At 42.9% G+C, this 17,061-nt stretch overlaps 1 protein-coding gene across 1 annotated transcript; it reads right to left on the bottom strand.

Moving 5' to 3' along the window:
* Positions 1–6,100: 6,100 nt before the first annotated feature.
* Positions 6,101–15,675, bottom strand: LOC141957067 (uncharacterized). The gene is made up of 5 exons (XM_074898019.1): positions 15,447–15,675; positions 12,544–12,639; positions 9,387–9,491; positions 8,881–8,976; positions 6,101–6,448 (listed from the first exon to the last, which is right to left on the bottom strand). The coding sequence occupies exons 1-5, from the start codon at positions 15,673–15,675 to the stop codon at positions 6,339–6,341; spliced, it is 636 nt and encodes a 211-aa protein (XP_074754120.1). The 3' UTR covers positions 6,101–6,338.
* Positions 15,676–17,061: the final 1,386 nt, after the last annotated feature.

The raw sequence follows: 17,061 nt of genomic DNA, 5'->3' as shown, positions 1-17,061 counted from the left end.
TTTTTTTGCTACCTCATGCACAGACCTCACAGCCTTTGATTCTTGACCTTGTTGAATGATGCAAACCCAGAATTCTGAAGTTTGTTGTTGTAGTTAACTGGACTATGGGATTTCCTGTGTGGAAACAAGACTCTAATAGCTGCTGAGTATCTCTAGGAAAGAAGTCAGCACTCCATCACTTGTGAATGGTACCTTCTGATTTTAAACATTGTTTACATACATATTATTTGGCTGCATACAGAAGGAAAAGCAGAGCTGTTTTTTTCTTCTTCGCCTTGTATTTGCATCAGTCTGTTACAATGACTAGCTAGTAGTGAGGAAGGAGGAGAGAACCTAAACCAAGGCTTGGCTCCTAACAGCGGAGGCAAGGCCGCATGTCTTGTTAACTGTCAACCAGATGCAGAATAATTCTGGTTTCTCTGTGGCAAGCCTTTGTAGCGAGGAGTCACGTACCGACTCTTCTGGTGTGACTTCATCACTTATACTCACGGAGTGGTGCACCCAGCTACTGAATGATTTCTGTGTCTGTAAGACTTTTATTCCCCTGTTTTTGAGATGGCCGTCAGTAATATGAGGAAATTTTGTCCCCGAGTCCCTTAGAGAAATTTGACAATGCTTTTAGTCATGCTGAATCGTGAAACAGGAACTAATGTATGGATTGTGCTATCCATATAGATCAAATCAGAAAGTATTTGTAAAAACATCATAGAGGAGGTTTTCTCATTACCTATTGCTCCAATGAACTGTTGACACCTAACAGCTGCCAGATAGTTTTTGAACAAATAAAATCCCGTTTTTTCTGAAGTTTCATTTAGAGAACCACCATCTTCTTCCCCTAGAGCTGTGAAAGACATTTCAGTTCTTACCACAACCAGCTGAGCTCTGGTAGTAGATAGAAATGTCCTTTCAGCTAAGCAACTGAAGTTTACTGTTTAGGTTTTGGGTTTTTTTTTTAAACCAAAAATAACTATCAGGACTTCCTGTTCTCCTGAGCAATATTCAGTTTACATACACTGATTCTGAATGGGAAGAAAATAGAGCTCATTTTGCCATTTACTGCCACTGTGGGATGCTGATTGCCAAATCTTAGCTGTTAGCAGCTCTCCTCACCTTTTGATAGTTCTCTTCAGTCATTTTGCAAAGGAAGCTGGCATTTAGAGAGCTCAGCATCATTCCAGAATGATACCTGATGGATTTCCAAGTGCCTGACTGGTATATTTTAAAAATGTTTTCAATTTCCCACTTGCATTTTGAGTTTCAGTGTTTCCATAGTTTCTTTCAATCAAGCATCCAAATAGCTGATAGCCTGATCTTCTGGGAACTGTTTTGTTATTTAAAACCTACTCCACTTGAACTATTCCCTCTCACCACTCACAAAGATCTCTATGAACAAAACCTGATTAGCTATTGGAACTGATGCCTGAGGCTGATGCTTTGAATACACATTCTGAAAATGTTTTTAAAATGCAAACACACCAATATTGTGTAATTTCATATTGTAATAACCCCCATGCCATGTGTCAGTTACAGAGGTGGTGTGCTAAGGAGAGAGATAACATCTGCCAAGAACTCTTAATAGTACTTCGGTTAATGAGTTTGTGCAACCCTCCATTCATAAAATGAAATCCATATGTATGTGCCTTTCTAGGATTTCAGGCTGAATAAAGGGGTTTTTTTAATCACAACTTTAAGTATTTCTCATTTATTTTGAGTAGTTCTAAAGGCAGAAATTATTCTTTTACATTTTCCAAATGCAAGCTGTGCAAACAACAGCACATCCAGAGTTTTGCTACAGTAGTTAAAAATGCTCAGTGCTAACCATTTTCCAGCAAGGACCCGATGCAAGAAAAATAACTAGTACATGCATAAAGACAGCTACTTCAGAACTGCCCAGTAATTATGTGATTAGGTGAAACTGTTTTGTTACTAGGTTGTCCATCATACACATGAAACAGAATTCACTGTCATTACAAAGTACGTTGCAACAATGCAGTAAAATCAGACAAGCCTGTAGAGGGCTTGTGTACACAGGGTAACAGAATTGTTCTAAAACTGCACAATGCAATAAGGCCCAAATATGCAATACAATAAGGCCCAAAAGAGTGAGGGGATTTGGAAGGGGGTAGAAGGGTTGCATACTGCAGGAGCTGCCACAGCGCCACTATGATGGAACAGAGGACAACTTGTGCCAAACTGAGTGATTCTTAGCACATTGTATAGAATATAGGTATCTTCCCTGAATTTTCTTGCATGATTTCTTTAAATACTAAACATTGCTGGAAGGTACCTATGTACATCATCCATTTATTATCTGGTGACACTAAAATTGCTCTGCAGGCCAGCAGAAATTCTCCCAAGTGCAGATTGACTTTTGCTCATGATCTTGTAAAGGTCTTCAAAATGCAGGAAGGTCTCCTATCACACAAGGTATCGCAGATCTTAGTAAGGACTCAGTTTCCTACGTTTGTATCCATGTTGGCTGTGATTAAAAAGAAAACCAACAAAAAAGCAGACTCTTTCTTTTTACAAAAGTTAATTACACATTCCCATAGAAAGCAAGTTAACATTTCCATCTACTGAAAGCAAACCCTTGAAGAAGAATCAGTGCAAACCCTAAAGTAAATCAGCATAAAAGCTTAGACTACTTGATAAATTGGCTATATCTACTCCATTACTTGCCCAAATGGGGAAAAATCTAACGTTTAAACCCTCAATAAAATGTAACACCTGGGCACATACACAATACCAAACACACAGGTTAGAAAGTGTTAGTAATGACTAAAGATGCTTATGCTGTTTCACTTGTATATAGGTACCACATGGCAACATTGGGTCATTTTACTCAGCTTCCACCCACAGCTCAGTTTAGCCAATAAAGGATAATTTACGGATAAACCACGTAACTCCATTCTTGCTACAACCACGTAGAGTAGAAGAGAAAATATAAATAGTAAAATGTGCATGTAAGTAAATTGGAACGAAGAAACACTTCTCAACTTTCCACACATGATCTAAAAAGACATTATCAAAAATGCAACCAGCATCTTACCCCTACAATTTTTCCAGTTCTTAGTGAAAATCAGCATCTGTATAAGGTGTTACAATTAGCTCTAATAAGGGAGAGAACCTGTTCTGTATCATTTTTCTTGACCTTTGAGCTGCATGCATAGCTAGCTTTTCACAGGACGGCACATCTCTTTCCAAAAATTACATGCTGTAACTAGTATGTTCAATCTTCCAGCGAGTGGAAAACAAACAAAACACAAGAAATACTGACAGCTCTGTTAGTAAATATATGTGGAACTGTGCAAATAATAATTTGGGGACCTAGACTGTCATTAATATGTTCTGAGACTCTTCTACTTTAAAATAACTACAAGAAAATTCACTTTTAAACTAACAAAATATTGCAGAGATTTAAATATTTCTTAAACTGAAAAAACGCCAAAGAAAAACCCTGTAGCCAGTAGATGGTGCTACATTCAAGCAGTATTCCTAAAATATGCCATCACATTGTCTATGCCATCAAATTACTGCTTGCTTACTTCAATCATTTCTAAAAAGGGAATTATTTAAATTAGCATTTGTTCTGGCCTGCTCAGAAACACCAATTACAGGTCTCTCTCACTGACTGCTCCTGGTCTTATGCTCCTAACTATGCTAATATCTCTTGGCTTCCAATCACCATTATTCTCACTTTCGGCTTTATTAGTAGAAGTCAGTCTTTTCAAGAACAATACTGAGATATTAGACCTCTTTGCATTTACATACTTTTGCTCATTTACTCTGAAATCTTGGGTCTGGGGCAATTAATTTTTTTCCATTCACTTCCCTGCACCAGTATATCATCTAAGCAATTCAACTTAACACCTGAATTTCTAAATTATAGCATGATTATTGTAGTGAACTGTGACAGAGCATTCATCACCATAAAGTCTACTCCAGAATCATTGATGAAATTGTCTTGTTCCGTGGATGAAAATAATTTTTCACCAGCATGTCTGAAATATTCAGTGTATCACAGCAAAAGCAGCACAAAAACCCATACACTCCTCTTACTCTGTCCCCTGCCACAGCAACAAAACGTGCACCACGCATGCCCATAGCAGGTTCCATCTGAAACAAATGCAACAGCCTCCAAAGCAGGAGCAGAGGTTCTCAACTACAGCAATTGCTCCTAACACAAAACAGGAGTCTCATGAACTGTATCACTCTCATTCGCCTCCATGTGCTTGGGTTTGCTCTTAGAGAAGGCTGGTAACTGAGAAGACCCCATCTCCTTTGCTTCTTGTCAGTGCTCAGTGGCTTGTAAGCCCTGGAGAAACACGTCCATATAAACCACCCTGCCCGTGAAAGCTGCATGTTCTGGTAAGGCAGTTTATACACAGATACACTGTTAGTCTATCAAATGGGTTATACTCTTGCATCGGCACATGGATTAAAGGGATGCGTAGTTAAAATTCTCCCACCCAGAATTCCAGTTTCATCTAGAAAGCAATGACAAAAATCAATCTATTTCGCACAAAAAATACTGATTTGGGCATCATTCAGAAACATAACTGATTCAGATTGCGTGTTTTGGCAAAACCATCCTCAACTGTAGCCTTCAGGAAACAGCCTAGATGAGACATGGAACAACATATGCAGGAGTCTCAGCTCAATCTGCAGCCCCTTCAGAAGGCTGCAAAGCCTAAATGAGGGCAAATGGGAACACCCCAGCAGAGGGACCCAGGGGTGTTGATTGACAGCCGGCTGAACAGGAGCCAGCAGTGTGCCCAGGTGGCCAAGAAGGCCAATGGCATCCTGGCTTGTGTCAGCAATAGCGTGGCCAGCAGGGACAGGGAAGGGATCTTACCCCTGTACTGGGCACTGGTGAGGCCGCACCTCGATTCCTGTGTTCAGTTTTGGGCCCCTCACTCCAAAAAGGACATTGAATGACTCGAGCGTGTCCAGAGAAGGGCAACGGAGCTGGTGCAGGGTCTGGAGCACAGGTCGTACGGGGAGTGGCTGAGGGAACTGGGGGTGTTTAGTCTGGAGAAGAGGAGGCTGAGGGGAGACCTCATCGCCCTCTACAGCTCCCTGAAAGGAGGGTGCAGAGAGCTGGGGATGAGCCTCTTTAACCTAGTAGAAAGTGACAGGACAAGAGGGAATGGCCTCAAGTTGCACCAGGGAAGGTTTAGACTGGATATTAGGAAGCATTTCTTTCCAGAATGGGTTGTTGGGCATTGGAATGGGCTGCCCAGGGAGGTGGTGGAGTCCCCATCCCTGGAGGTGTTTAAGAGTCAGGTCTACTTCGTGCTGAGAGATACGGTGTAGTTGGGAACTGTCAGTGTTCAGTTAATGGTTGGACTGGATGATCTTCAAGGTCCTTTCCAACCTAGCTGATTCTGTGATGAACCTCCACATCCTCCGCACAGGTGATTTGTGGCAGAAATGGCTTTTCTTCACAGCCAGTCTGTAGCCTCCCATTCTTGAATAGGAATGAATCACCAACGTCTACAGCTCCAGAAGGGAGATAAACATATTTCTGTGTCTCACTGGGATAAGAAAAGGTAATCATCTGATGTTGAGAGATGATCAGATAATGTGACTGTAGAAGTAGCCAAGATAAGGACTCCTTGAGAGTATCAGTATGGATTGAGCTTTCAGAAAGTACCAGTGGAAGGGTCTGAACAAGTACTGTGTTTGGGGTTTTTTTTAATACTGTTTAACTGATCAAGATCCAAATCTGATTGGGGGGGGAGGGGCAGGAAGCATACATAAAGTGATAACCAGGATTTTAATAAGATGCTCTGCAATGTGCTGATGTTCCAGAAAGATGCAAACTCTGCAAGCTTCCTCTTGCAACTGTGTAATCTTATTAAAGGTAAATTATACTTGAACTAACATCCTCTTTTGATAATCTGAATTAAGGACATTTTGTTGCATGTGCTTTTTAAAAACACATCATTAATATAATGCAATAATATCAAAAAGAAAAAAAATCAAAAAGAAGAGCACAGATCTATTCTGAAGTACTTTATTTGAAGAGTAAATTTTATTTCAAGATCAGGTGTATCAACCAAGACATAATAATTCTGTGTACGAAGAAAAATGAGAGTAGAAGAAAACGTGTGCCATACACTACACACACTTAGATACTTTTACCAGCTTTGTTACAATAATCAGCAATACTTTTCTTTCATACAGAAAAGCAGTTATTTAATATAATGAAGACAAAAAGCTATCTGAAATCAATTAGTTACCATGTTTGTTTTAAGGTCCCCCACTGCTGCAGACTTCACCTCTGTGTGAAGTGTTACGTGAAGAAACTGCAGCTTATCTTTGTCAAAGTTGGTTCATTCCTTCCTTTTCTTTGTACACTGTAGACCAGAGTACGGCAGTCGACATCTGCACACGTTTGGAGCTATGCATTTTCCTCCATGTTGACAAGGTAGTTTACATACAGCTAAAATGAGACACCAGATACATAGTTTGTCTTCAGCACAACACAAGATCATTTTTCTTCTTTGTCTCACTGTGCTAGCAAAATTGTTCCCTGGTGACCGCATTGGGACAGTATAAATAAAAGCATAATGGAAGAACTGAAAAGCAATGCCTCTCAATTTATGACATCATGGCCTTCACTGGAATACAGCCACAGTACGTCTAGTCTTCTTCATGCTCCATTCCCCTTTTAAAATACTATAATTTCTGTTTTTCTTTAAGGCACAGGCTATTTTTGAGATGGATGCCTCCATGAAAGTGAGGGAACAATAAAAATTCCTGCTGAAACTTACTCAAGCCAGTTCTTGGATCCACATGCGTGAGGACACAGCTGCCGCAGACTAGCCGTTGCTCACACACTGCCCCTCTGTTCCCCCACGAGAAGGGCAAAGGAGGACTGAGCGGGCACAGCTTTAGCTGTCCCCCAGCTACACACCGGCTCAGTTAACAAGCCAGGGGCTGCGATTTGCTTCTGAGTATCTGCACCAACAGAAGTCAAACCGGCTGCAGATCTAGTCAGTTCAGGAACAGTGAATATTTTGACATTAAGAACCTGACCATTCCTATTCTTATTGCTGGTGCAGGAAATGGAGCTAAGCATTTTTAAGTTCCCTGCATCTCCCATACTTTAATATCACTGTCTGCCTTGATACACTGATGAATACAAAGGATAAGCACTTACCTGGTCAAATGGGGAAGTTAAAATATTATTTGTTAATGTTTGCTTGACTATATATTGCAGAAGAAATAACACTAGCTGATCTGGATTCCCACAACCACACAAAAATTTCAAATGCGGAGGACTTAATCCAGAGACCTTGCACCCAGTTCAAAAGCAACGTTTAAACAAGCTTTCTCTCAGTCTCCCAGAGAGCAAACAAAACACCGTCCCTTTTTACAGTCTAGGATTATGGCTTTTAGCACCAGGGCAGTGCTGTTATGAGCATCCAAGGCCTTGCCAGAGAAGGGTAGATTAAAGTTTTTATAATCATCATCTGCTTTTGTGAATCAAAATTTGAGAAAATGCAAGTGGTTGTTCAGCAAAAGCGTCAGTCAGTACTAGTCCTGATTACAGCCGGCTTCCACTCAGTCTTTTAAGAACACCTGGAATTGATTCTGCCAACTTATCCTCAAAGTGAGAAGTTCAAGTTTCAATTTTCTATGTCCATAAATTTTAATGAAGCTTCTAACCCACATGAGTAGTGATAATGTTTCTGTAATGGCCATTTTCAGTTCTTTATACTGGGGTCTTGGTTTACAGAATATATTTCAGAAGTACAAGATATATCAAGTAATGAATTTGGTGACAAACAAAATCTGAATCCAAATTTACTTGAAGTAGAAAAGTTCTCTCTTTCTGAACAAATTGAAAAACCATCTACTCCTTACGCATACTTGTAAGATCCCCACTGTGCAGAAGCAGCTCTCATGTACAGAATCATAGAATGGTTTGGGTCCGAAGGGACCTTAAAGATCATCCAGTTCCACCCCCCCTGCCATGGGCAGGGACACTTTCCACTAGCCCAGGTTGCTCAAAGCCCCATCCAACCTGGCCTTGAACACTGCCAGGGAGGGGGCAGCCACAGCTTCTCTGGGCAACCTGTGACAGTGTCTCACCACCCTCACAGGAAAGAATTTCCTCCTTATATCTAACCTAAATCTATCTTCTTTCAGTTTAAAACCGTTACCCCTCATCCTATTGCTCTACTCCCTAACAAAGAGTCCCTCCTTATCTTTCCTGTAGCCCCCTTCAGGTACTGGAAGGCTGCCATAAGGTCTCCCTGGAGCCTTCTCTTCTCCAGCGTGAACAACCTCAACTCTCTCAGCCTGTCCTCACAGGGGAGCTGCTCCAGTTCCCTGATCATCTTCGTGGCCTCCTCTGGACCCACTTAAGCACGTCCATGTCCTTATGCTGGGGGGCCCAAAGCTGGACACAGTACTGCAGGTGGAGTCTCACGAGAGTGGAGTAGAGGGGGAGAATCCCCTCCCTCGACCTGCAGGCTTCTCTTGATGCAGCCCAGGATACAGTTGGGCTTTCTGGACTGTGAGCACACATTGCTGGGTCACGGTCAGTTTTCCATCCACTAATACGCCCAAGCCCTTCTCCGCAGGGCTGCTTTCAATCCACTCATCGCCCAGCCTGTATTTGTCTTGGGATTGCCCTGACCCACGTGCAGGACCTTGCACTTGGCCTTGTTGAACTTCATGGGGTTCACACAGTCCCACCTCTCCAGCCTGTCCAGGTCCCTCTGGATGGCACATGTTGACCACACCACATTTACTATTCTAAGATACTTTCCTAGCAGCTTTGCTAGGCACTGAAGATTTGAACACTCTACTGGTAAATCAAACAAGCAGAGATAGGATAAATGAAAAATGTCAGAAGTCATTTACCTAAGTGACATGCTCCACCGACCCATCCAGCTGGACAGCTACAAATTCCAGGAGCCACACAAGCTCCATTATTCCGACAACCTTGAGGACAAATTGCTGGAAGAAAAGAACGGGTAAGTCAGCAGGATTTATAAAGCTGATATAAAAGAATACTGACAGAATGAAAGATTCAGGATGATACAAATCAAAATGGCAAAACACATTTTCTTCCAGGCCAGATATGCAACTGGTATAACTGTAAAGGCATTTCCAGGACCATGTAAATGGCAAAAAAGTACTTAGCTACTGTGTTAAGAATTTTGGTTTAAATGTTAACAGATGTACATTTTAACACAAAATAATTTGACACTATTTTATCTAAGTATGTACCAATAATGTAGTACTTAATTTCTGTAGTAATGCAATTACAGTTCCATAGGTATTACCTTCTTAATACATTTTAAGCGGTTTTGTTACCGCAGTTATCAATTTTTAATCAATATAAATATTTTCATGAATGTAGATACCTTCTTGGCATCTTGATCCTGTCCAGCCAGAAGCACAAAGGCACTTCACAACTCCATTGACAGAGATGCATTCCCCGCCATTTTGACAGCCTCCTTCACAGCTTACTGCAGAAGAAGAGCATAGGCAGTGCATTTCAGAAGCAGCATAGGACTTCAAATAATCACCTTTAAGCAGCTGGTCTACCATCAACTACTTGTTTTATCACATCTGCAAAGACTAAAATTTCAACTATTCAAAGCAAGGCACAGTTCTCTAAGGAGTGCGCAAAGATGACAGAACCACGTCTGCAAACGCCAACATAAAACAGTTAAAATTAAGCATGTGCTTAAAAGCTTGTTGAGCATTTAGCCTGAGAGTTCCAACAAACAAACAGGATTATAGCTATGGCACAGCTCCTCCCCTCCCCAGCTGTGAACCAACTGTTCATCAGCTGCACCACAGTAACTACTAACATGCATATTCTTATCGATCCTGCCAACTCACAGCTGGCAAACCAGCAACGTGTGGTGAAGGATTCACATATTTCCTTACCTGACAGGACCTACACATAACAAGAGGAAGAAGAGAAGGGGATATTACTTTGACAAATGAACCTATGACTATAGTCGAGTGGTGCCTTCCCGAAGGCCAACTATCTAAGCCAGCCTCCTCATTCCAAAATCATTCCACACATCAAAACCCTGAAGGCCTCATTAACGAAGCATTATTTATGCCAAACATGCAATTGGTATCAACTGTGGTGTGTGCCACCTTTGAAATATGGCATAAATACTGTTCTGTACAATCAGATGCATCCTTTCACAAGCATGAATGTAAATGTATACACCACTTTCACTGTATTGAAGAGAAACAACTATCCTTCATTATAATGATGGACAGTTGGAATGTCTGCTTGTTACTTGGTAGAAAAAAATCCTAATCTCTGTTCTACCACAAGTTTTGAGCACAATTTCAGCTAACAGGTTTTTGGCACAAATTCTGAACATCAAGGACATGCAAGTCAACTTCAGCACAGCTAGAAAACCTTTTCAAAGCTTGTTTGCATTTTCTTTGTCACACAGTATAATTTAATGTATTTAATATTGATTGTATTTGATCAGTCGTGGTGACTGGGAGAAGTACCTGAAGACTGGAGAAAAGCAAGTATCACTCCAATCTTCAAGAAGGGCAAGGAGAACCCAGGGAACTACAGCCGGTCAGCCTCACCTCTATCCCTGGTAAGGTAATGGAACATCTGATCCTGGAAACCATTTCCAGGCACATTAAGGACAAGAAAATCATCAGCATGGCTTCCCAGTGAGGGTGACCAAGCACTGACACAGGTTACCCCGGGAAGCTGTGAGGTCTCCATCCTTGACATATCAAAAGCCATCTGGACACAGTCCTTGGTGGCTGGCTCAAGGTGGCCCTGCTTGAGCAGGGGGTTGGACAAGGTGACCTCCAGTGGTCCCTTCCAACCTCAGACATTCTGTGATTCGGTGCAGTTCTGTAATAGCACACCGCACCACACTGCAAGTCTGTACATCCAGGCTCCATATGCCACAGGACTCCCCCTTGAAGGTGAGCACAAGTGCATCCTTTGCTTTACAAGGATAATGTGATAACAAATACAAGTAGTACTTTTACTCAGATACAAATCTGAGTATCAGCTGTAGTATAAGCATTAGTGGAATCCTTACTCTGCTTTTTCTAAGTAGTACTCATCTCGCTTCTGATTTAGGCTCTTCCAAGAAGGTCAAGTTCCCTTTTATTGTGGGGTCCCTGTAAAGACCCCACAAACCTACACTTTCAGTTGGCTTTTAAGAAATCAAATCAAAATAAAAATCCTTTTGCTGAAAAATGACAGTGCTCAAATTTACCTCATTGTTGTCTCAACACTGTTATGTCTACTCAAAATGAATAGTTATTTCCCCAGCATTACACAACAGTACTATGTTATACAGATCTTCATTAGAAGACACTTCCTCATCTTTTTTATTCTTCTATGTTAACAATTTTGGTATCATATTATTATCACTGGCAGTTGAATTCCCATTCAGTCTAGTTAACATCCCAGAGCTACAATTTAAGGCTCTGCAAGCATGTACAGTTGTTACATTAGGTACGCTCAGATCATGCTTTCTTCATAAAATAACAAATACAGCTTTATTAAAAAACAAAAAACCCCAAACAAACCCAGACAACCCAACAACAACAGACTCCAGAGAGCTGCAGAAGCTAGCCAAGTTCCTTCCCCAAGTGCACATTACGTTATACTCCAAGTAAACTCTTGCAGCTCTTTCCCATTTGAGAGAAATAAAGAAAATGTCTGCAGAATAAAAATCAAGCATAAATAATCCTGTGAGGTGTTGCTAGCTGCTGTGAGCACAGACAGACAGCATGCTTATTAAGTTCTCAGCACAATGACAACTGCCCAACTAATTTACCGGTGTCTTTTCAAAAATAACTTCTAGAAATTTTTTAAGGGGCAGGTTGAGGCTTTTCTTCTGAAAGAAAAACAATGCTTTCTTTTCCTTCATTCTCTGGGGATATCTTGCCTACTATATAATCTTCCCCTCAACCTATTTCAAGTTTGCTTCCCCTTTTATCCCAGAACTCAAGTTATCATCAGTAGTCTGATCAGCTCATAACAACGTAGCAACCTTTTCTTAGATTGCCTTTTCCAGTCCACGCATATATTCAATAGGCTTCAAAAAAACCATAAAAATTGGTCTTTGCTATTCACCTCTGTTATTACCTATCAACAATAAATTGCCAGGCATACCTTCAGCGACTTGCCCTTAATATTACCACCTTGCAGACACTACACAAAAGTTTCAACCATCTAACGCAGAAATATTTATACGTCATCACATTAAAGTATTTAGAAAGAGTCTGTTATAGAGCTAAACAGAATATTTACTTAACACGTAAACAAGGTCTTTTCCAAGGCACAAAACTCTCAGATTCTTACAACACATTTCAGTACTTATACCCCAACCCATTCTTCTGCAAGCATGCAGATCCTCTAGGCCATGCATTTTCTGACAGTAAGGTCTAAGGAATTAAGGTCATTATTTCAAAGTGCATTAGATCCTGGACTTGAGGAGTCACAAATTAATTTTATCTGTTTTCAAATTCCTTGTCTTTTCAAGCTATCACTTATTTGGGTCTTACCTTTATGACAGTATCTACCCCCATAGCCAGGTGGACATCTGCATTTGCCAGGTCTGAGGCACTCCCCACCATTTTTGCATTTTGGATAACATGTTGCTGTAAGATAGACAACAAACAAAGCTTGTAGAAATACTGGTGAAGCTTTCCAAACTTACTACTTAAGTATGTAAGAAATTTGCATTATTTTAGTTTACGAGTACTCAGTTTGTCTTCACATTTCCTAAGATGTATTTGCCCTGCCATCCTACATTGCCGATCAGGTGAAATTGATTCCCTGCACGGAGAGTGCTCCACCATTTTAAGTTTTAAACGCTCAAAACTAAGAAAGCTTTTGTACCCTAGACAGAACAGGCAGAAGAAAGAGCCATATTAAATAGGAAGAAAGGAACACAGCTGAACTGCCAAAGAAGCTTTTGATAATTGAAGTCAAGAAATGACAGGTAAAAAAAGAGGCGATAAAAAGAAATGATTCAATAAAAAATGCTGCAACTTCAGGGGCATCTGCAACTTCAGGGCATCTTCTGATTCTTAAGATGGAATATCAGACTTCACTCTCTACTGGATTCCTACATAACTCTCCAGAAAAAACTACATGCTCATTTCCTCGTACCTCTTCTCTAAAATGTCTCCAGAAGTAAGTCAGCACTTCCTTCTCCTCCACCCTCTTTTTTTTGCCTCACTTTGCCTCTCAGAGACCTTTCTGAAATGTACAGTGTTTGTTTAGAAATCATCTGAAATAAATTTAACTGTAATTATCTGTTGGGATAAAAGCATCTACAATCATCACAGATTCTGGACCTTTTTCACTGCTGGCAGCTTGGACAGGTTGGATAAGGCACAAATTAAAAAAATCTTCATTTTGCAAAATTATGGGTAAATCCAGTCAGATTGAAAATAAATCACCTATCACACAGACCTCCTTGCTACTCATAAATCACTCCTGAATCAGACCCGGTGTCTGAGAAAGTATTTGTTTATTCACACAGAGATTTTAGAAACCCATGTGTTTCAGAGAGTCTCATCTGAATTAACTGCAGGTGTGAGATGAGTGTTCTACACCACACCTCCTCATCCTTTGACTGGACGGGTGGGAAGTCTGAAACAGAGGGAAGAAAACAAGACAGAAAAGAGGAGCAGCGAGTAACACCACAGTGATTTCTCCCTCATATATCACTTGCAAGTGACCCAACTGAAGAACTGAGTATTTTTCACATTAGTCTTTGCAGAATGAGTATTTGCATGCAAATAAAGGACACAGACAAGTATGAAAGAATCATTCAGCACTCAGTTCTGCGTAACTGTTTTACCAGATGCTTTCAGTTCATTGGAAATGCCATATAAGAGCTCTCAGTTTAGAAAAACTCTTATTTCTGTGGTATTTCACATAGTTTTCAGTTCAGTTTTCTTCATAGAACAAGGGATGAAGCTTCATTTATCCAATTTTTTTGCTACGCTGATGACCTTATCAGAGCAAGCATTCAGCAGTTTCCTTAACAATTCTAGACAGTCCACATCTCTAGTTCCAAAATGGATCTCCTCTCCAACAATCTTCCACATCTCCCATAGGGTCTAAAAGTTGTTTGAAACAGTGAATACAGCATAGGTATTCAACTCCACTATGCAGCACATTAGCTGTACATCATTTGTCACCACCTGCCAGACTCAGCTTCTAAATAAAACAATGCTCCGTGAATGATTACAGTGCTGAATTAAATTTTCAGTGTCTCACCTCAGAATTTAAAAAGAAAAATAATCACTTTTAAATGCAGGGCATTGAGAACTAGCACAAATACTGTACAAATTATATCACCTCTTTACACAGGACAAGAGGTGAAGCAAAAGAAATCCTGATACTGAGTGATTTTTAGTAATTAATAGCCACAGTCCTCTGCAGCTAAACTTTTGAAGAAGGAATTAGAAATCAGACATGTTACATTAAATAGGGTTTAAACAAAAACTCTTCTCCTCAGTGTTTACTTTTGCATATTGGACGACATTTTCAAAAATACTTTGTCTCCCCTTGGAAACCAACAGGAACAGTCTTCAGTTGACCTTAGCTTTATGTCTCCTACCATGGAAATGGGATGTACAAAGGACTTTGTGGATCAGGAAACATCCAGGAAGTAAATCTCAGTACTTTTACAAGCACTTGATTATATTTCAAATAAACAAGTAATCCAGACACCACCCCCCCCTACTTTCTACATGCTTTTTTGATCTTTTCGTTAGTACTATTCTCACTAATCGTGCCTAGAAATACCAGTTTAATGTTGCTGAGGCTAGAAAAGCTGTCAAGCCTCTAAAAGCATCATTCCTTACTCAGGTAAGTGTTTAAACAGGCACAGTGAAAATGTTAAAAGGAAGCTGATGCAAGAAGCCTGTCCAGCAAGTTGACCACTACCCATATTCAAGCAGTAAAACATTATCTGCTGACAATATGGCCCTTTCCGATGGCTGGGTCTACTCACCTACGTGAGTGTCTTCATAAAGGAGCTGGCTCTTGGTTGTGCTCTACCAGTTTGCTCTCACTGCCTCGCCTCACCAGCAACTGGGTGCCTTTACCCCTCCTCTTCCACCACACCTTATTCCTGTCCTCGCAGACACCTAACCACCGGCGTCCCACGCCAGATCCAAAGCCGAGCTCGGGGCACCCTCCCGGCAGGGTTACTTGCAGGCAGGCTGGCAGGTCAGGGAGCTCTCCCAGATCCTTGTGCCCAGCCCTGCTCGGGCCCAGGCGCGTCCCCAGGGGTCACCACCAACCGAAAGTCCCCACAGCCCCGGGCAGGCGCCGCCCGCTGCGCTTCTCGCCTCTCCCCGCCGAGGGACCCCACCGCCACCCGCCGCCTCCCCCGGCACCCCCGGGCGTCCCTCCCGCCCCGGGCGGCGCGCTGCCGGGCGGTTACCGTGCTGGCAGAGCTCGCCCTCGTAGCCCTTGGAGCAGAGGCAGGTGCCGTTGCCCAGGCAGAGCCCGCCGTGCTGGCAGCGCGGGCTGCAGGCCGCCGGCGGGGCCGCGCCGAGGGGCAGGGCCGCCCCGCGGGCGGGCAGGGCGCCGGCGGCGCCGCCGCGCCACAGCACCCACAGCGCCAGCCACAGGAGCAGGTGGGCTCCGCCGCCGCCGTCCCGCCGCGCCATGGCCCGCGCGCCTCGCCTCGCCTCGCCCGCCGGCAGCCGCTGACTCGGGCTGCCCGCCGCCGTCTCCTCGCCGTTCCACTCCCCTTTCGCCCCCCACTCCTTCACGCCCCCCTCGCTTTTCCCCTCTCGGTTCTTTTCCACTCCCCCTCCTCCTCCTCCTCCTCACCCCCGCTGCGGCGCCGGCCTCCCCCCGCCTCGCCGCCCCCCGCCACTGTCACGGGGTGCCGGTGGCTGCCGGCGGGTCCCGCTGGGCGGGCAGGGCCGGGGGCGCCCGGGGCCGCCGCGGCGGGCATCGGGCGGGCCCGCGGGCTCTGCAGGCCCGGCCCCTGCCCCTGCCCCCAGGCCGACACTTCTCAGGGCTGGACGTGGGCGGGCGGCGGAGCCCGCCATGGCCATGGCCATCGCCGCACGACGCCCGGCCGCGGGCGCTGCTGGCTCTTGGCCCTTCCACCCCGTTCCCGGCTGGCACGGCTCTTGCCATTGACCTCCCTCCCGCTTTGCAACCTTACACTCTCAGATTTCTATTCACTTTCATCTTGAAAGTCGCCACAGGACGTGAATATCGTGGCACGAGAGTCGAAGGGTGATCGGAGGGGGCAGAAGGACGCGCTGAACTCGCTGCCGCTTTGCAGATGGGAAAACGGGAGGAATATGGGTTTCAGGCTGTTACCTCATCCAGGGTGCCGTCTCGGGGAATGGCTCGAGTACAATTCCGTGGCAAATAAAAAAGCCACATATTTCAGTTCAGTTGTGAAAATATCTTCAGTTGCAAGAACACAAACATAGATGATCAGAAAACATTTTCCCTCTCATTATTTCCCGTCTTTCACAAGCATTTACTATCATTTTAAGTATTTCCCAGAGAAAGCACACGCTTTCAATGCCAAGACAGCCCAAAGGAATTTCTTTCAGATGAGTTTGTCTGACCAATAATGATAAAAGGGTAGTATAAGCACCTATACAAAGGATCTACAGAAAAGTGAAATAAACCTCATGTCTTTTGAATAGCTAAGGAAAAAGCTGTCTTCAACAGTGAGAGCTGTCTTTGAGTTAGTTTTGCAAATGGTATAAAACAGCTTAATATGTTGTCTAGATGAAGCAGTAGTATGATCTGGTAACTGCATTCACTTTGACTGGCAATTAAAATTTGTGTAGTTGCCTGATAGAAGAAAAGGCAAAAGTACTTCTGTTGGAAAACTGGCTTTGATCCCTTTACACACCTGCAGTGTGGAACATACAGTTCCTGGATAAAGAATACAAGGCGAATCAGTTACTGATAGCGTGAGCTTCTGTCTGATCGCTTGCAAAGGTTAAGGCACATGTAACATGATCTTTTCAAGACTCTATTTAGCATTTCAAGGAGCAAAGTAACATGAAGAGGAGCCT

This window comes from Athene noctua, chromosome 2 (assembly GCF_965140245.1).
Source record: "Athene noctua chromosome 2, bAthNoc1.hap1.1, whole genome shotgun sequence".
In the NCBI taxonomy this organism is placed as follows: domain Eukaryota; kingdom Metazoa; phylum Chordata; class Aves; order Strigiformes; family Strigidae; genus Athene; species Athene noctua.
This window is presented reverse-complemented; position numbering and strand designations above follow the sequence as displayed.